Source organism: Rana temporaria, chromosome 3 (assembly GCF_905171775.1).
Source record: "Rana temporaria chromosome 3, aRanTem1.1, whole genome shotgun sequence".
NCBI lineage: Eukaryota > Metazoa > Chordata > Amphibia > Anura > Ranidae > Rana > Rana temporaria.
The window spans coordinates 368,455,538-368,476,383 of NC_053491.1; the positions used below are offsets into that span (position 1 = coordinate 368,455,538).

The 20,846-nt window shown below is 48.1% G+C and overlaps 1 protein-coding gene across 1 annotated transcript in view; it reads left to right on the forward strand.

Annotated features, from left to right (window-relative positions):
• The window catches only part of C2CD5 (C2 calcium dependent domain containing 5), a 151,900-nt gene that overhangs the window by 111,144 nt on the left and 19,910 nt on the right, over nucleotides 1-20,846 (forward strand). Inside the window, 4 exon segments of the mRNA XM_040345428.1 lie at nucleotides 10,709-10,798; nucleotides 10,914-10,995; nucleotides 15,603-15,689; nucleotides 19,264-19,365. Coding sequence (XP_040201362.1) covers nucleotides 10,709-10,798; nucleotides 10,914-10,995; nucleotides 15,603-15,689; nucleotides 19,264-19,365 — 361 coding nt within the window.

Here is a 20,846-nt window from a genome sequence, read left to right on the forward strand (position 1 = left end):
TGTGGTGTTCCTAATCTGGACCCCGGTACCTGAAGGTCTATGACGTTACCCACGTTTTAGGGGGAAGATTGGGCCTCTTGCATTGGCAATACCCTGCGGCGTGGAGAAGGTAAGAGGGGGCCTGCGGAACTTGGTTTGTCAGCAGGCCCCCACAGGGGACTCTGGGTTTAGCCCGCTTTATGCCTCTGTGCATGGGCGCCTCATTCCACAAAGTCTGAATGACAGGATGGTTTCTATGTACCCATTAATGCTTCCCCTGGCTGGTTCTGGTAGACGGCTGCATAACCATAAGGTTTACAAAAAGAGCTGCTATTGCGCTAGGGGGGGTCACTTGTGTAGCATGGAGGTCTTACCATCCGCGCAGCTACATGGCTCCCCCGTAAGCCTGTTCGGGCGTCTCACTCCCCTGCAGCTCCACGTGTGTCTCTGCTCCTCCAGCAGCGTCCGGAACGGGCGCGCGCGCACGGTGTAAATAGACGCGGCGACGCTGCGTGAGGAGGCGGAGTTTTTTTCGGGGCGGTCCCTCTTCCTGCTCTGAGAGCCTATATTAGGCTGGCAGTCGATCTGGGTCGCCGTGGGACACGGAGCAGCGGCATGTTAACTGCGTGAGAGCAGTACCTTGCGAAGGGAGAGTGACACCCGGTGGTGGATCTGGTGAAGTACACTTTTTCTATAAGGAGCCTGCGGCTCGTTTCTTGTTTAAAAGGCCGGTGTACTTGCAGCAGTCTGAGCCTTGCTACCCACGGCTCTATCCCAGATCAGCATAAAAGGTGGCTTTACTTAGCTCATTTAGTGTGAGTTACAAGCCCTTGGGGCATTGTATTGTCCATCTTTATTAGGTTATGGGAAGTTTAATAATTTAACAGCACCCTAACCTATTAATTTTTTTGACACTTTTTCAAAGAGGTGTTTTTTTGTCTCTGCTGATTAAAACAGTCAGTGGTGTTTAGCGGAGTACCTTGGGTTTGTATAGATGGCTCCTAAGGGCGCGGGAAGCACCAAAAATGCTAAAGCTACAAAAAAGCAGAAGGGTTCCCCATCGGGTTCGGAGGATCTTGGCCAGGCCTCTGCAGTGCCTTCCTCCCCGGACAGACCAGAGGTCGTTAGCCCAGTTGAGCCATTGGGGTTGCTAGGTGCTGCGGCTGGCCCTACCCAACCAACTCCCTCCTTTGTTACGGAGGAGATGTTAGCCGCCACCTTAGGTGGATTTGAGCAAAGGATGACTGCTTTATTAACCGCATCATTTCCCGGGAAGAAACGGACTAGGTCCCCTTCCCCTAGGGTCGACTCTCCAGATGAGGAGGTCCTTTCCCAAGAAGAAATTGATTTCTTGGCGGAGCAGGGGGATGACCCCCTGGAACAGGGTTCGGAAGAATCCACAATAGAGGAACCGTTCTCAGCCTCTCAGGGGACATGGTACGGACGGCATTTAAATTACCCCTGCCTGAACCTCAGGCTACCGTATCCTCCCTTGGTTCCTTAAAAGCTCCCCAAACCAGTGCGGTTTTTCCGGTCCATCCCTTACTGAGGGACCTAATCTTTCAGGATTGGGCCAAACCAGATAGGATTTTTCTTCCTCCTAAGAGGTTTTCAGTTTTATATCCTTTAGAAGAGGGTTTTTCTAAAAAATGGACTGTCCCTACTGTGGACGCAGCCATTTCATGTGTCAATAAGTCCTTGACGTGTCCGGTAGACAACATTCACATGTTTAAGGATCCTGTCGATAAAAGGCTTGAAACTCTGCTAAAATCTTCCTTTGCCACCGCAGGGGCTGTAGTGCAACCAGCGGTAGCCGCCATTGGAGTATGCCAGGCATTGAAGGACCAGGCCAAACAGGTTCTAAGAGACCTTCCGGCGCAACAGGCACAGGACTTGGCTGATCTGCCTAGGGCATTATGCTTTGCCGTAGATGCCATTAAGGATTCCATCCAGCAAGCTTCTCGGTTATCCTTATTCCTGGTTCACATGAGAAGACTTTTATGGCTAAAAAATTGGTCGGCAGAGACTCCCTGTAAGAAACTCTTAACTGGGTTTTCGTTCCAGGGGGAGAGGTTGTTTGGAGATGATCTGGATAAGTATATCCAGAAGATTTCCAGTGGCAAGAGCACTCTCTTGCCTGTTAAAAAGAGGTTTCGAGGGCCAACCTTTAAGCGCCCAAACTCTCCAGGTCCAGGTACCTCACCCTCCCGGCAGTATCGACGGCCTGCTGGCCGTTCACCCGCAAACAGACCGCAAGGGCAAGCTTCAGGTATCAAAAAACCGTGGTTTCGCAAACCAGTTAAAGCTGCCCCTAAAGCGAATCTGTGAAGGGACGCCCCCACTCTCTCGGGTGGGGGGAAGACTCCGCTTTTTCTCGGAGCTTTGGGAGGCCAGAATCTCCGACGAATGGGTTCTGTCCTCGGTGGCTCAGGGGTACAAGCTGGAGTTTTTGGGGTTTCCCCCTCCTCACTTCCAGGAGTCCAGGCTCCCAAGCGATCCAAAGAAAAGGGTCTCGCTTCTAGCAGCCCTAGATCGCCTCTTAGATCAACAAGTGATTATGGAAGTACCATCTCAGGAGCGCGGACAAGGATTTTATTCAAATCTATTTATAGTCCCAAAGCCCAACGGCGATGTAAGACCAATATTGGATCTAAAAACCCTGAACCGTTATTTAAGGGTTCGCTCCTTCCGTATGGAGTCCATTCGTTCAGTGATGGCCGCCCTACAGGGAAAAGAATTTCTCGCATCCATCGACATCAAGGATGCATACCTGCACGTGCCAATCTACCCCGGCCATTTCAGGTACCTCCGGTTTGCCTTAGGCCATCGGCATTTTCAGTTCACGGCCTTGCCCTTCGGGCTAGCCACGGCTCCCCGGGTCTTCACCAAAATTTTGGCCCCGGTGTTGGCCAACCTAAGATCCCAGGGGATCCTGGTTATGGCTTATCTAGACGATCTACTAGTCGTCGATCTTTCAGTAGCCAGCCTAAAACAGGCAGTTTGCTTAGTGGTAGATTATCTAGAATCCCTGGGTTGGGTTCTAAATCAGGACAAGTCGGCCTTGCAGCCCACAAGAAGGTTGGAGTATCTTGGGTTAATTCTAGATACTATGCAGCAGAAGGTCTTTCTTCCCCAGTCCAAGGTGGATTCTATAAAGGAATTGATCCAGGTGGTTCTAAGCAGCGCAAGGCCAACAGTTCGCCTGTGTATGCGCCTCTTGGGCAAGCTAGTGGCCACCTTCGAGGCAGTGCCCTACGCCCAGATCCACTCCCGAAAATTGCAGATAGCAATTCTCGCAGCTTGGGACAAGAGAATCCAGGCCCTGGATCTTCCCATATCCCTGTCCCAGGCAGCCCGTCAGAGTCTGTGCTGGTGGCTGGTCCCACAAAACCTTTTGAAGGGAAGGTCGTTCTGTCCAGTTTCATGGAGGATTGTGACTACAGACGCGAGTCTTTTGGGGTGGGGCGCAGTCCTGGACGGATTGACCCAGCAAGGGAAGTGGTCAAGAGCAGAATCGATCCTGTCGATAAATGTTCTGGAGATATGAGCAATCCGGTTAGCTCTAGTTGCATGGACAGATGTATTACAGGACTCCCCTGTGAGGATACAGTCCGACAACGCCACGGCTGTGGCCTACATAAACCACCAGGGCGGCACCAGGAGTCAAGCAGCCCAGAAGGAGGTGGACCGGATCTTTGCTTGGGCAGAGTCCCATGTTCCCTGCATTTCAGCAGTGTTTATCCCCGGGGTGGACAATTGGCAGGCAGATTTCCTCAGCCGCCATCAGATGTCTCCGGGAGAATGGTCCCTCCATCCCGAGGTATTTCAGGCCATCTGCCAAAGATGGGGAGTCCCGGAGGTGGACATAATGGCCTCCAGATTCAATACGAAGTTGACCAAGTTCGTGTCGCGGACAAGGGATCCATTGGCCTACGGGACGGACGCCCTAGTATGTCCTTGGCATCAGTTTGCACTGATCTACGCCTTCCCTCCGTTACGGATGCTACCCCGTCTTCTTCTCAGAATTCAGGTGGAGCACAAACCAACGATTCTAGTAGCCCCCGCGTGGCCCCGGAGGCCTTGGTACTCCTTAATAATAAGGATGGCAGTGGAAGAACCTTGGGTCCTCCCGTTAAGGCCGGACCTCCTCTCACAAGGACCGTTCTTCCATCCTGCCTTACAGGCCCTAAATTTGACGGCCTGGCGGCTGAATCCCTAATTCTTAGAAACAGGGGCCTCTCTGGCCGGGTCATTCCCACCCTGATTAATGCAAGAAAGCCAGTCTCTAGGCTTATATACTATAGGGTGTGGAAGGCTTACATTACATGGTGCGAGGCTAAGAGATGGCATCCCCGCAAGTATGTCATTGGGAGAATCTTGGAATTCCTACAATTAGGAGTAGAAAAGGGGCTGGCTATTAGCACAGTCAAAGGACAGGTCTCGGCCCTATCCATTTTCTTTCAGAGACCTCTGGCCTCTCACTCCTTAATGAAGTCTTTTTTGCAGGGGGTCATTCGGATTAACCCTCCGATTAAAGCTCCCCTATATCCTTGGGATCTAAACTTGGTTCTCTCGGCTTTGCAAAGCCAGCCCTTTGAACCGCTGTCTGAAATCCCGCTGGTCTTGTTGACTAGGAAACTAGTTTTTTTGGTTGCTATGGCTTCCGCCAGAAGGGTATCAGAACTGGCAGCCTTGTCATGCAAGACACCTTACTTGATTGTACATAAGGACAGGGTCGTTCTTCGGCCACATCCGTCCTTCCTACCGAAGGTGGTATCTAGCTTTCATTTGAATCAGGACTTAATTCTTCCGTCCTTTTTTCCTAAACCTTCTTCTAAGAAGGAGAGACTCCTGCATTCCTTAGATGTGGTTAGGGCTGTTAAGATTTATCTAAAGGCCACAGCCCAGATTCGCAAGACTGAAGTCTTATTTATTCTGCCGGAAGGACCTAAAAAAGGTCAGGCAGCGTCTAAAGCCACCATTTCCAAGTGGATTAGACAAGTGATTGTACAGGCCTACGGCCTGAAAGGTAAGAGCCCGCCCTTGTCGATCAAGGCTCATTCCACAAGAGCCGTGAGCGCCTCTTGGGCAGCGTATCACCAGGTCTCCATGGCCCAAGTCTGCAAGGCAGCGACCTGGTCGTCGGTTCATACGTTTGCTAAATTTTATCAAATGGACGTTAGGAGGAACGCTGATTCAGCCTTCGGGCAGGCGGTTCTGCAGGCCGCAGTATAAGATCCTCTTGTCCTATGGCACCCGCTGTTTTTTTCTGTGCATGGTTGTTTTCCCTCCCCTCATTTGCATTGCTTGGGGACATCCCATATGTAATGGCTATGCTGCTCTGTGTCCCGTGATGTACGATAAAGAAAAAGGGATTTTTAATAACAGCTTACCTGTAAAATCCTTTTCTTGTAGTACATCACGGGACACAGAGCTCCCACCCCTCTTTTGGGGAATTTTGGGATGCATATTGCTTGCTACAAAACTGAGGTACTCCCACTATGGGTGGGGGTTATATAGGGAGGGAACTTCCTGTCGGAGAGTGCCAGTGTCCATCACCTGAAGGTGCACTATATAACCCATATGTAATGGCTATGCTGCTCTGTGTCCCGTGATGTACTACAAGAAAAGGATTTTACAGGTAAGCTGTTATTAAAAATCCCTTTTTTTACGTTGGGGGGGGGGGGCTGCTGTGTGTGCTGGCCGTGTGTGGTGTTGTCACTGGGTTTTTAAACTGTGTTTGGCCGCCATTTGCCGCGGACGCGGTTTACATGGTCGGCGACCAATTTCTTGTAGCCTGCATGGTGCTTTTTACCTCAGACGGCGGCCATCTTGGAAAAGTCTTGGCCTCTAGTGCCTGAAATAGTGCTGCTAAAGCCTACGAATCATCCCTGAGGGACAGACACAGCGCAGCCAGCACTTCTCCGCATTCCTCAGCGTTTTCAGCTCACACTGCAACCGGGTGGGGTGGTGAGTTCCCTGGGGGTCCCTGCCTTCTGTTTCTGCAGCCGGGAGGTGACCGGTGGGTTGTTCTGCTTTGCAGTACTAGGGTGGCACAGCGGTGGGGCATCATGGAGCCTGAACCAGGAGCTTCTTCCCCAGCAATGCTTGAGTTAACCCTTAGTGCCCCTGCCGCATCTGTTGAGGCAATGACGGCTGTCCTTGTGGCAATTCTCGCCAGGATTGAAGCGACAAGTGGCCAGAAGGGGGGTAAAAAAAGCGCCCCCTCCCTGAGCCTGCTTCTGGGGATGTCTCTGACATAGAATCATACCCTGCTATTGCTTCTGGCTCTGGTTCTGTCATGTCAGATGATGCGGGCTTAACCCACGCGGACAGTGAGGATGACTCTGCTTCAGGGTCAGTGAATGATAAGGAATTTGTTGGAGCTCTTATTTCTGCGGTGCGCGATACTCAGAAACTTGAGGATTTGGCGGAGGCATCGGATGTGCCGGTCCCTTTTGGGTTCCGCAAGCTGCCCCGCACCGCAAAAGTGTTTCCTTGTATTCCATATTTGGACAAATTGTTATACAAGAAATGGGATACGCCACAGAAAGTTTTTGCTGTTCCAAAATACTTTGCGACCCGTTATCCCTTTGAGGAGGACTTTTTAAAAAAGCGGGTCTCTCCTCCGTCAGTGGACCCTCCCGTATCCAGATTAAGCAAAGCCACCACGTTGCCGGTGGAAGGGGCTCCCGCCTTTAAGGACCCTGCAGACAGGAAAGTGGAGGCTGTGGCCCGCTCCATGTTCACAGTAGTGGGTTCGGCAGTAAGACCGGTTTTGGCCGGGAACGGGCAAACTTTTTGCTACAGGAGCTGGAGGCGCAGGATGCTTCCGAGACCTGTAAGGACCTGGCTGAACAGTTGGTTCATGGTCTGAAGTTTGTCTGTGAGTCGGCCCTGGAGACACTCCCCTTGCTTTCCAGGGCCTCCGCCTACGCGGTGGTACTACGCCGCCTTGTGTGGCTGAAGTGCTGGTCTGCCAACCAGTCCTCCAAGAAGGCCTTGGTGGATTTACCCTTTAAGGGTGAATGGCTTTTTGGGGCGTCCCTGGATGACATCATAAAGGATGCCACAGGTGGTAAGAGGGAAGGGCAAGGAGCCTCGCCGTAAGCATGGGCCCTCCTTTACTACCCCCAAGCATTTTTTTCGCCTGCCCAGTGCGGCAGGAAAAAGTTTTCAAGGTGCTAAGGCCCCCGCTGCAGGGCAGAAACGCACCTGGTACCGCAAGCCTGCGGACAAACCTGCTTCCGCATGAAGGTCTGCCCCTGCCCGTGTCTCGGGTGGGGGGCCGGCTTCGCGAATTTGCGGCTCGGTGGAGGTCTCTTCTTTCCGTCCATTGGGTTTGCGAAGTAGTTTCCTCGGGGTACAAGATAGAGTTCCTCTCTTGTCCACCAAACAGATTTTTTCCTTCCAACCTCCAGCTTCCTCCGGATAGCCGGATGGATCTGTCAGGGGCTGTCCAGAATCTTCTGGTCAGGGGAGTGATTGTGCCAGTTCCCTCGATGGGACGGTTTCAGGGGTTTTACTCCAATCTGTTTGTAGTCTCCAAGAAGGAAGGGGTCCATCCAATCCTGGACCTCAAGGCCCTCAATTGTTTTGTCAAAGTGCAAAAATTCAGGATGGAGTCGATTCGCTCGGTGATAGCAGCGCTCCATCAGGGGGACTTTATGGCGTCCTTGGATATCATGGACGCGTACATGCATGTTCCCATATGCACAAAGCACCAGAGGTTTCTGGGCTTTGCGATCGGGAAAGGACCATTTTCTATTTGTGGCCCTCCCGTTCGGCCTGGCATCGGCACCACGGGTTTTCACCAAGGTGCTCGTCCCGATACTAGCCCTGCTGAGGCAGCGAGGGATCGCTATCGTGGGATATCTGGACGACCTTCTCCTGAGAGCTTCTTTAGGCTCAGAATTAGAAGAGGACGTGTCTATCACGTGTCAGACTCTCCAAGAGTTTGGCTGGCTTCTGAATATCCAGAAGTCAGTGTTAGTTCCGTCTCAGCGACTGAAATCCCTGGGGCTAGTCCTGGATTCCGCGGAGGCGAGAGTTTTTCTCCCAACAGAGAAACTTCAGACACTGCAATCAGCGGTGCAGCAGTTGTCGACCCAGAAGTGGTCATCTCTTCGATTCTGCATGAGGGTTCTGGGACTGATGGTGGCCTCTTTCGAGGCAGTTCCCTATGCCCAATTCTACACCCGAGTGCTACAGAAGAAAATTCTGTCACGTTGGGACAAGCTCCCTTCATCTCTGGATTACCAGATTCAGTTGAGTCATCTGGTCAAGTCTTCCCTGGTGTGGTGGCTGACGTCTCCGGTGCTTCGGACCGGGAAGTCGTTTCTGCCGTGCCATTAGACAGTGGTCACGACGGATGCCAGCCTCTCCGGTTGGGGGGCGTTTGGGGCACCCAGTCAGCCCAGGGGCGCTGGATTTAGGAGGAGTCTCGCCTGCCGATCACTGTACTGGAGCTCCAGGCAATCAAGCTGTGCATTGATCCAGGTGGTCCCTGGATCTGCAGGGCCGACCGGTCAGGATCCAGTCCGACAACGCCACGGCCGTGGCATACGTCCATCATCAGGGAGGCACACGGAGCTCAGCTGCAGCGACGGAGGTCGCGCACATCCTTCGGTGGGCCGAAAGATCCGTTCCGGCTCTATCGGCCGTGTACATTCCGGGAGTACAGAATTGGCAAGCCGACTACCTAAGTCGCCAAACACTGGACCAAGATGAGTGGTCGCTCCACCCGGAGGTGTTTCAGAGTCTGTGCTGAAAATAGGGCACTCCAGACGTGGACATTCTAGCGTACCGTCTCAATCGTAAGGTGCCACGGATCGTGGCCAGGTCAAAGGACCCGTGGGCGGACGCGTTGGTGGCACCTCGGGGTCACTATGGCCTAATTTACGCCTTCCCTCCTCTGAAGCTTCTTCCTCGCCTGCTGCGCAGAGTAGAAGCTGAAGGGATTTCAACAATCCTGATCGCCCCAGATTGGCCGCGCTGCTCCTGGTACGCGGACCTGGTGCGTCTGGTGGCAGAAGCCCCCTGGTGTCTACCCCTGAGAGAAGATCTTCTGTCGCAGGGTCCGATCTTCCACCCTGCTTTACAGTCGCTGGCTTTAACGGCGTGGCTGTTGAGAGCCTGAGAGCTAGGTGCTGAAGGACCGGGGCCTATCAGGCACGGTGGTTTCTACCATGCTGCGTGCACGGAAGTCTACTTCAAGGAAGATTTACCATCGTAAGTGGAAGGCCTACATCTCTATGTGTGAGGAGATGAGATGGCAGCCCCGTACATACGTGGTGTCCCGGATTCTGCTGTTCTTACAGCGGGGAGTGGACCAGGCTCTCGCCTTAAGTACGGTTAAGAGTCAGATTTCGGCTCTGGCTGTCTACTTTCAGCGACCCTTGGCAGCGCACTCCTTGGTGCGTACGTTTGTGCAGGGGGTCCGGCATGTGGCCCCTCATGTGCACCCTCCACTGCCCCATGGGACTTGAATTTAGTCCTCTCTGTGCTTCAAGACGCTCCCTTTGAAGACATTCGAAAGATCCCCTTGTTGACTCTGTCCCAGAAGGTGGTTTTTCTGGTGGCAATTACATCGATCAGACGGGTGTCTAAACTGGCGGCCTTGTCCTGCAAGGCTCCTTAGTTGGTCATCCATGAGGATAAGGTGGTGCTGCGGCCGCAGCCGTCTTTTCTCCCAAAGGTGGTTTCGGCTTTTCACATTAATGAGGACATTGTGTTACCATCCTTATGTCCTCGGCCGAAGAACCCTAAGGAGGCCAATTTACATTCCTTGGATGTGATTCGTGCCCTACATGTGTACTTATCTGCTACGGCTCCGTTCCGGGAGTCGGACTCACTGTTCGTGTCGGTGAACGGTCCTAAAAAAGGTCTGGCGGTCTCGTTGGCCACCATTTCTAGGTGGATCAGACAGGTTGTGCTTCAGGCCTATGCCCTGAAGGGGCGGGCGCCTCCCTTTCAGGTTATGGCTTATTCGACCAGGGCGATCGGTGCCTCTTGGGCTTTCCGTCATCAAGCCTCTGTGTTACAGTTGTGTAAGGCAGCGACCTGGTCGTCAATCCACACCTTCTCAAAGTTTTACAAGGTGGATGTGAGTGCATCTTCGGATGCCTCCTTCGGCAAGGTGTTACAGGCGGCAGTTTAAGGTTGGAGTTCCTCCGTTGAGTAACTCCGGTTTTGTTTGGGGTGTAGCTTGGTTTACTGTGTTGTTTTCCCACCCCTCAAATTTTTTTGACACTGCTTGGGGACTTCCCTAAGGTCAAAGGCTGCTGTGTCCGTCCATGAACGGAAGAGAAAATAGGATTTTTGTACTCACCGTAAAATCCATTTCTCTGACTTCATGGACGGACACAGCACCCACCCCTCCTTTTGTTTGTACTGCTTGTTACGAACTGGAGCTGCTGAGGCAGAGTGTGGGTTATACCCGGGGGACCACACCCCCTGGGAGGAGCTGTAGTGAGAAAAGTGTTGTTAACACTTAGTGATGTTTTTCTGCCTAACTCTCCTGGAAGGAAGGTGCATAACCCTAAGGTCAAAGGCTGCTGTGTCCGTCCAAAACTCGGAGAAATGGATTTTACGGTGAGTACAAAAATCCTATTTTTTCTCTTTTCTCTTTCTTTTCCTTTTCTTTCCTCTCCTTTCCCCAGTTTGCCACTCCTTCTGTCTTGTCTTTTCTTTTATTTAACAGTTTGCGACTCTTTTTTCCCCTCTGCAGAGTCTGTATTTTAAGCTTCGTTCGATGATTCCCTGCTGCCTATGTCATGTCAATTTCACAGTTGCAGTTCCGGAGGACGAAGCAATACAAGTATGGAGGTTTAATATTATCTGATATATCCTGGTAGATTATCTAAGTGCTTTGTGACACTCTTTTCACCAACATTAACCGCTATGTTCCTTTTTGTCCCATCTGATTGATGCAGATTGCAGTTACCGCTGTTGCTATCACATACGATAAACAAAATGTGTTACAGGCCCTAAGGAGCAAGCCAGAGCGCACTCGTGGTAAGCAGCTGCAGGAGGATCATGTTAATTTATGGAGCATCGGTGTATTGTAACTTTTATCAATGAACAAAACAAAAAAAAGTTTAAGCCTCTCACTTCCATACAAGGGGGGGAAATAGTTGTTCTTATTCAGGAAGTTGCACTACTTCTCTTTTGAGGCATATACATGTAGTGTGAAGGCTGGCACCTGTTCCTATGTAATGTAGTGCTGGAAAAGATAAAAATAAAACCAACACCGACAGTGAGGCAAATCAATGAAAATTGAAAACAAATAAATGACAGTAGATAATATGTATCCCAATAGTTTCCAAATTGAAAACTCAATGTGTTCAAAGTTCAGCAAGTAATTCTTACTGCAATAAATCTTAAATGAGATCTCCACCACTTTCTTAATTTATACTTGTACTCAGATATATTACGTTCTGCTTAAGAAAGACAAAAAATGCTTTATACACCACTTGTGGAAGGACTCCTCTAACTGGGCGACATGCTTCACTCCTAATTGGAACCACTCATTGCTAATGTGTTTTTCCCCCCCCTACACAACACACTCTCCAATCAATTCCATTACCAGGCTTCTAACACATTTTGGCACTCTGATCTTTGTCAAAGAGTGAAGCCTAGTAAATGTATGGTGCTTCTCATGCCAAATAGTCTACTCCATGGGTGCTCAATCTGTGACCCTCCAGCTTTTGCAGAACTACAAGTCCCATGATGCATTGCAAGGCTGACAGTTACAAGCATGACTTCCAAAGGCTGAGCCATGATAAGACTTGTAGTTCTGCAGCAGTTGGAGGACCACACGGTGAGCACCGTTGGTCTACTCAATAACCATGATGATGATTAGTCCCCAACTCCTTCCATACAGTTTCCCTTAAGTCAATGCTAAACCATAGCATCTTTAGATGGTACTGCCTCACAATATGCCTTCTAACATACAATTCTTAATGGTTTACAGCAGTATTACTTTCAATCTCAGAATAGTTCAGAAATATATCCAATCTGTGAACATTCAATTAATATCAATTAAGACTTCAGTTTCACAAAAAAAATTATATCAACAATAGAAGTTAACAAATAGAGGCACATCTAATTACATACTCATAATGTTTAGAAAGACTCTTATATTGCATCCATCATAAGGTCTATCACTAAACATTCTATTATATGTAATAAATGACAGCACTGTACTCACATATTCCAAAACCATTAATAAACACCAAAATGAGCACAAAAAGTATATTCATAAATATATCTTAAATTATCCATAATCATGTTATGTTCCCCCTTGAGTGAATGTGAAGTTCTTGAAACCCCAACCAATTGTCCACCACTTGAGCTTGATTTTAAGCTCGCCAGAGTTAAATGACCCTACTAGTATTTCAGGTCATATGCACTTTTTTAAGAACAGTAATCCTTAAATGGTTTGGCTCACAACCGCATTGATAGTGTAGCAAGCCTTATTAGATGAAACACCTATGCTGCTGTATATAACTACTATGCTGCTGTATATAACTTTACTATACTGCTGTATATAACTTGAATATGCTGCTGTATATAACTTGACTATGCTTCTCTGAGCATCTCTCACCCATCCAGTGCAATCTGACTCTGCAACATCTCCAGACAGCCAGCGGTTCCTGCAATACGTTTCAGGGCCACACACCTTTTGATGCTTTTCGTCACAGTAGACCGGGATCGCTAGATAAATGTGCATTGTGATAAAATGCATTGAAGGTGTGGCCGTGAAACATACTGGAGATATCTCTGAGAGGTGTCTTGGAGGAACTCACTAGAGCTGGCTGGAGATGCTGCAGAGTTGGATTGCAGGTGAGAGAAGCTTAGTGCAGCATAGTAAAATTTTTATACAGCGCCATAGGAATTGCATCTAATCAGGCTTGTTATATTGGTGCATCAATGCGGTTGTGAGGTGTAGAACAATTTAGGGATTACTGTCCCAAAAAAAAAGCCACGTGACCTGAAATACTAGTTTGGTCGCACAACTTGTTGAGTTTTTAATATTTTCACATTTACTCAAGAATGAAGAGAACAACGATTATTTATGGACTTTAAAATATATTTAAGAATAGGATTTTTGCAATCACTTTACACTTATGGGGCCAGATTCACGTACAATTGCGCCGGGAAAACTTAAGCCATTTAAGTTACACTGCCGTAAGTTTTCAGGTTTAGTGCTCGATCCACAAAGCACTTGCCTGGAAACTTGCGGCGGTGTATCGTAAATGCGTCCGGCGCAAGGCGGGCCAAATAGAATGGGGCGAGTACCATTTAAATTAGGCGCTCTCCCGCGCCGGACGTACTGCTCATGCTCCCGTCGCAAATTTCCAGATGTGCTTTGCGCGAAATTACGACACGCCGACGTTTTGTGAATCGCGACGTGAAAATTTACGCCAGGAAAAATAAAAGATTTTTAAAAAATTCAAAAGCGACGCGGGAAAGACAGGCATACTTTAACATGGTGGAGTACTTTTACACCATGTTAAAGGTGCCCTATCTTTGCGACGGAAATCTAACACTCGCGACGACGTAACGACGGGAAAAATCTTCGTGGATCGCCGTAACTCCTAATTTGCATACCCGACGCTGGTTTACGACGCGAACTCCCCCCAGCGGCGGCCGCGGTACTGCATCCTAAGATCCGACAGGCAGAAGATCCAATAGGTGTAATGGATTTACACTATCTATGCGTAACTGATTCTATGAATCAGTCGCATAGTTAGAAACAGAGATACGCTGTCGTATCTCTTTTGTGAATCTGGCCCATGGGCACCCCAGGTAAAAATTTGTATTAATGTGCATAACGAAGCCAAGGAAAGATGGAGAAATCTCCAAAAGGCATCAAATTACATATTGGACATTCTTATAATATGTCAAAAAAAGTTAGATTTTATTTCCTTTATTTACACTGTCAAAATTACACAAAACAAAAAAATGGCGTCTGCAAAAGTTTGGGCACCCTGCAGAATTTATAGCATGCACTGCCCCCTTTGCAAAGCTGAGACCTGCCAGTGTCATGGATTGTTCTCAATCATCATCTGGGAAGACCAAGTGATGTCAATCTCAAAGGTTTTAAATGCCCAGACTCATCTGACCTTGCCCCAACAATCCGCACCATGGGTTCTTCTAAGCAGTTGTCTAGAAAACCGAAACTGAAAATAGTTGACGCTCACAAAGCTGGAGAAGGCTATAAGAAGATGGCAAAGCGTTTTCAGATGTCAATATCCTCTGTTCGGAATGTAATTAAGAAATGGCAGTCATTAGGAACAGTGGAAGTTAAAGCAAGATCTGGAAGACCAAGAAAAATATCAGACAGAACAGGATTGTGAGAAAAGCAATTCAAAACCCACGTTTGACTGCACGATCCCTCCAGAAAGATCTGGCAGACACTGGAGTTGTGGTACACTATTCCACTATAAAGAGATACTTGTACAAATATGGTCTTCATGGAAGAGTCATCAGAAGAAAACCTCTTCTATGTCCTCACCACAAAAATCAGCATTTGAACTTTGCAAATGAACATATAGACGAGCCTGATGCATTTTGGAAACAAGTTCTGTGGACCGATGAGGTTAAAATAGAACTTTTTGGCCGGAATGAGCAAAGGTACGTTTGGAGAAGAAAGGGCACAGAATTTAATGAAAAGAACCTTTGTCCAACTGTTAAGCATGGGGGTGGATCAATCATGCTTTGGGGTTGTATTGCAGCCAGTGGCACAGGGAACATTTCACGAGTAGAAGGAAAAATGGATTCAATAAAATTTCAGCAAATTTTGGATGGTAACTTGATGCCATCTGTGAAAAAGCTGAAGTTAGAGAGGATGGCTTCTACAAATGGATAATGATCCTAAACACACCTCAAAATCCACGGGGGATTACATCAAGAGGCGTAAACTGAAGGTTTGCCATGGCCTTCACAATCTCCTGACCTCAACATAATTGAAAATCTATGGATAGACCTTAAAAGAGCAGTGCGTGACAGACAGCCCAGAAATCTCAAAGAACTGGAAGACTTTTGTAAGGAAGAATGGGCAAAGATACCTCAAACAAGAATTTAAAGACTCTTGGCTGGTTACAAAAGCGTTTACAAGCTGTGATACTTGCAAAAGGGGGCAGTACAAGATATTAACTCTGCAGGGTGCCCAAACTTTTGCAGACGCCATTTTTTTCTTTTCTATAATTTTGAAAGTGTAAATGATGGAAATAAAATCAATTTTTTTTTACATATTATAAGAATGTCTAATCTGTAATTTGATGCCTTTTGGAGATTTTTCCATCTTTCCTTGGCTTCGTTATGCACATTAATACAAATTTTTACCTCGGGTGCCCAAACTTTCCATCCCCACTGTATATACCTATAGAGAGCTGTAGTAGCCAATGGCGCCCCGCTGCTGTGTCTCCGCTAATTAGGAGGGAGAATCTCGGACAGCTTAGACACTCATGGACATCGCTGGACAGAGAGGGAGTTTAGGTAAGTGTGAGGGGGGCTGCTGCACATAGAATGCATTAAGATACAAAAAAAAAACGTTTGCCTATACAACCCCTTTAAACTAATGAATGTTTTCTCTTCTGACATTTTTCTTCCTCTAGTTTCCACAGATACAGATGAGCAGCTGCAGTTTTCTCTAGAGTTATCATCTGATTCCCCTGGACTGCAGCCCTTCTCTCCGTCCAAAGGTGGGTGTTTACAGTGTGTGTCTGTGCTGAATAGGCTCCCTAAAACTTTTTTTTTTTCGGTCAGCCAGCGGGTTGGGCAAAAAAAAATACATTCCTGCATCCACACAAGCGAAGTAGATGCAGGAATCTCCACCCACCTTGCTATATTGGAATTACATGGATCAGTGCTGCAGCCATTGGCTGCATGTGCTGATTGAATGCTGGTTTTCCTGTAGGACTGCTTGACAGAAGGCAATCTAATGACCAGCTTCTGTTGTACAGAGATGGATACACACTCACCGAAATTTGGCCAGTTCTTGCTGAACCAGCTGAATTTCATTACGTGTATATCCTGCTTTAATGCGTCTGCTCACTGACCTGGAAGCCCTCCCACCTTATTAAGCCCAGGGAATAACTTGCATATTTGTGATTTTTTATGTCAGTAATTTTCGGCTAAGCATCAGTTGCAGTCTGCCTAGAAATGCCCACTCCTGCAGACTGACATTTACCAATTAAGCCTGCCTTCCCTTCATTTTTGCATGGTTGTACATGCTCCTCTCCTGTACTGAAATTACTTACTCTGATTTCACTGCAATTATCTTGCTGCAATGAAGCTGCAGCAGATCAAGCCTGACTCATAGCCTTGATCAGGGACATGCAGCATCATCTAGCTCTTTCCTCTCTAGCCTGACTGCCCTTGGTCTGCCCCTGTCACTCATTGGATTTCAGTTTTTTAATCATGGAGGCTAGCCATCACACGTGGGAGTTACCTAGAGCAGCAAATTCAGCCTGGTTTGGTATGTTTACTCCTCCAAATTGGCATTCATCGTCAAGGCATTTTGATTAGGGTTGTACCGATACTAGTATTCGGTATCGGGACCGATACCGAGCATTTGCCCTGAGTACTTGTACTCGGGCATAAGCTCCTGATGCTTCACCCGATACCTGGACAGTCAGATCAGTGCGGTGGGGGAGTTACAAGCACCGATCACCGCGGACTGTCCTCTATCCTCCTCCATTCTGCTGCTGTACCCCTCCGTGTCCCCCCCTCTCCGCTGCCGCCGTGTCCCCCCATCTCCGCTGCCGCCGTGTCCCCCCATCTCCGCAGCCGCCGTGTCCCCCCCATCTCCGCTGCCGCCGTGTCCCCCCCATCTCCGCTGCCGCCGTGTCCCCCCCTCTCCGTGCTGCCGCCGCGTCCCCCCCGTCTCCGTGCTGCCGCCGCGTCCCCCCGTCTCCGTGCTGCCGCCGCGTCCCCCTCGTCTCCGTGCTGCCGCCGCGTCCCCCCCGTCTCCGTGCTGCCGCCGCGTCCCCCCATCTCCGCTGCCGCCGTGTCCCCCCATCTCCGCTCCCGCCGTGTCCCCCCATCTCCGCCGCCGCCGTGTCCCCCCCATCTCCGCTGCCGCCGTGTCCCCCCGTCTCCGTGCTGCCGCCGCGTCCCCCCCGCCTCCGTGCTGCCGCCGCGTCCCCCCCGTCTCCGTGCTGCCGCCGCGTCCCCCCCGTCTCCGTGCTGCCGCCGCGTCCCCCCCCGTCTCCGTGCTGCCGCCGCGTCCCCCCCGTCTCCGTGCTGCCGCCGCGTCCCCCCCGTCTCCGTGCTGCCGCCGCGTCCCCCCGTCTCCGTGCTGCCGCCGCGTCCCCCCGTCTCCGTGGTTGCCGCCGCGTCCCCCCGGTCTCCGTGCAGCCGCCGCGTCCCCTGCCTTCTCGGTGCTGCTGCCGTGTCCCCCCGTCTCCGTTCTGCCGCCGCGTCCCCCCCCCCGTCTCCGTGCTGCCGCCGTGTCCCCCTCTGTTCTCCTTTTCCACCCCCTCAATCTGTCAAGATGGAGAGCGGTGGTAAACCCGGCTCCTACCTTTTCCGAATGGACAGAGTCCGTGATCACTGACTCTGTCCATTCACATAACTGAAACATTGTAACCTGTGATTACAATGTTTCAGTTAATGAATGAAGAGAAGCCGCTGTCTTCTCTCCTTTCATTTTCAGTGCAGCTGAGGCTGCAGAGAAAGGGACTGGGGAATCTGTATCCCTAGTCCCTTTCCCTGTCTCAGAGGGGAGATGTCAGAGGTCTGTTAAGACCCCTAAAATCTCACCAAAGTCCCCCCAACAGGGCAAAAAAGAAAAAAAAATGGGAATTGCATTAAATAATAAAAAAATAAATAAAAAACACACTGACACTGCCCATTCCCCCCCACCCCCCGAAAAAAAGAAAGCATTGTAAAAATTCAAAAAAAATGTAAAACAAATTGTAAAAAAAAACACACACGTGCCACTGTTTTTAAAAAAAAAATTTTTTTTTTTTAAATCGGTATCGGCGAGTACTATAAAAAGTACGATAAAAAGTATCGGTACTTGTACTCAGTCCTAAAAAAGTGGTATCGGGACAACCCTAATTTTGATATATGCATGACTCCTCATAACGAAGAGCTAGCCCACTGCTTACCCTCAGGGTTCTTGAGAGGAATACTGAGTGCTGATATTTTCAGAAAGCCATTTACAGCTCCCAGCCAGACCTTTACACCAGCCATGATCTGCATGTATTGCATAGCAGAGGCCCAGTGGTGACATCACTAAGTCTATAATAAAGTATGTAATGGAAAGGTTTTATTAAGTATAAAAAAAAATATTGGCAGGTAGATTAAGGGGTCAGGTGGCACCAGGGAAGGCAAAATATAAGCAGATGAAACTTTAAAGTGGATGAAAACCCTAACATATACCCAGTGAAGTGAACAGCCTCAGATACAAAGAGATGAAACAAATCTCCCTACATAAGTTTACATTAATATCTGATCTCTTCATCTTCCTATATTCTTTAGAATTCTTACATCGGGTAAGAATTTTCACTTCCTTACGCCGCACTGTTAGACCCCTTTCACACTGGAGCACTTTTCAAGCATTTTAGCGCTATAAATAGCGCATGTAAAGTGCCTCTCATGCCTCCCAGTGTGAAAGCTGAGTGCTTTCACACTGAGACAGCAGGCTGACTACTAATCTATTTATTTATTAATTCTATTTAGAACCCTCCACTACACACACTTCTATCTCCCATCTCTGAGAACATGTGAGAAGTTATCAGGCTGATAAAAGAGCTACTGAGCAGGAGGACAGATATGGGTCATAGTGCTTTGAAGAGTGATAACAAAACACTACAGATATGTGTCTAGCTCAAATTTCACGAATCAGGTTTACATCTACTTTAAGCTTTAAAGAAATAATGGGAAAACTGAAATATTGCAGTTGTCACTGGAAAAGGTGGTGAGGGGAAAATCTTCCAATGGGGGACAACTGTTCCGGCGACAATTGTTTGAGGCATATTCCCTCCAAGAATTAAGTAGCTATATATTTTAATCTGGGACTCATTCTCTTCATTCCACCTCTTTATCAATGTTCCTTTGATCTTTTTATAGATTCTCCAGGAGCGAGCAGGTTCCCCAGCCAACGCCATCCAGCGAGGTAAGATCTTATATCTCCCTCCTATTGTTTACTGTAATTTCTTTTCTTTCCCGAAGCCAATAATTTGCTTCATCAGGACACATTGTGATGAGCAAGAGACGTCATCCATGTTTTTTTTCTTTGTTCCTGTCTTCTCTGTCTGTGTGTTTCAGTCACTGCCGCTGATTACAGTTCCTTTGCAGACAGATGCAGCAGCTGGATAGAGCACATAAAAATGAGGGCTCAGACCATAAGACGTGGATCAATTAAAACAAGTAGGCAGCTGTGTGTTTTCATTGTCCTGATTGTCCCAGGCGACGTGACACGCCGTGGTGATGGGGGGGGGACTGTTTACCCAGATCAATCCCACAGAGTGTGAAACTTATTGTATGGTAGATATCGGGATGTGCGTTAACATTGTGTGCTTTCATGCCAGCAACAACTAAATTACACCCTGATTTATATGTAATAATTGCTAATTACATCCAAAATCTTAGTTTTGTAGAGTGGCCAGGATTTCAAACAACAGGATTTTTAGAAGAGCTTCTTCTTTTTTTTCTTTTTTTTTTACACCAGCATTTTTAAATTGTCTGTCCACTTAAAAGCGAATATATAGGAGAAGTTTTGCAAAAAGGCAGGAGAAGCCACTGCTCTCAAGCCCGCAACACGTGCCTGTATCCGTGGAAGTAGGTGGTGGCTTATGGGAGCTCGTTCGCACTCCCACGTGTCATATGCAAAAAAACAGCTGCCCCTCTGATGATATCAGCGTCTTGTAACTTTATTGTTCAGCACAGTTACACAGAAGGCATGCTGAGAACCCCTTATTATGGTTTCCTCCCAGAAAAGGGCTTAAAGGGGTTGTAAAGGTTAATTTTTATTTTTTAAACAGGTTCCTTTAAGCTAGTGCATTGTTGGTTCACTTACCCTTTCCTTCGTTTTCCCTTCTAAATGTTTTTTTTCTTCTTTGTTTTCTTTGTCTTAATTTCTCACTTCTGTTCCTCCTCAGTAAGGTGTTCAGTAAGCTGTTCTAAATGACTTTCCACCACTCGGATGATGGTGGAAGCTTACTGAGGAGAAACAGGAAGTGAGAAATTCAGACAAAGAAAAAAACATTTAGAAGGGAAATCAGAGGAAAAGGTAAGTGAACCAACAATGCACTAGCTTAAAGGAACCTATTTAGAAAATAAAAACAAACCTTTACAACCCCCTTTAATCTTAATAAGCGATTTTCCACATGAAATGTGTTAATATGCTTGAATAGGCTTCTTGACACACCACATCAAACCTAAAATCCTACCTGCAGAATGTTTTAAATGGCAGCTTGCTACAACCCATGGCAGTTTGGTATGATGCCTTGCAATGTATGTGTATTGGGGTGCTATTTAAAAAGAATGAAACTGCAGTACATCAACACACTTAAAGTGGTTGGGAAGTCAGGATATAAATAACTGCCATACCTCTCAAGATAAAGTACCGTGTGTTTTTTCTTATTCTTTATTCTACGCCTAACTACCTTCTCTCAAAGCACCTCTGTGCTGTCGGTTTCCTCCTCCACTCTTCTTCCCCGATCTAAGAAATGCAGTGGGTGGGCCGACATACCCCTCTGACATCAGTCGGCCAGCAAAGGAAGGTCATGAGATAAGGTATTTAGGATTAGAATAAAAAAAAAAAGGACACACAGTACTTTAGATATTGATAAAACAGAGGGGATGGCAGTCATTTATACATTTTAATTTCAAGCCACAGGAAGAGCAGT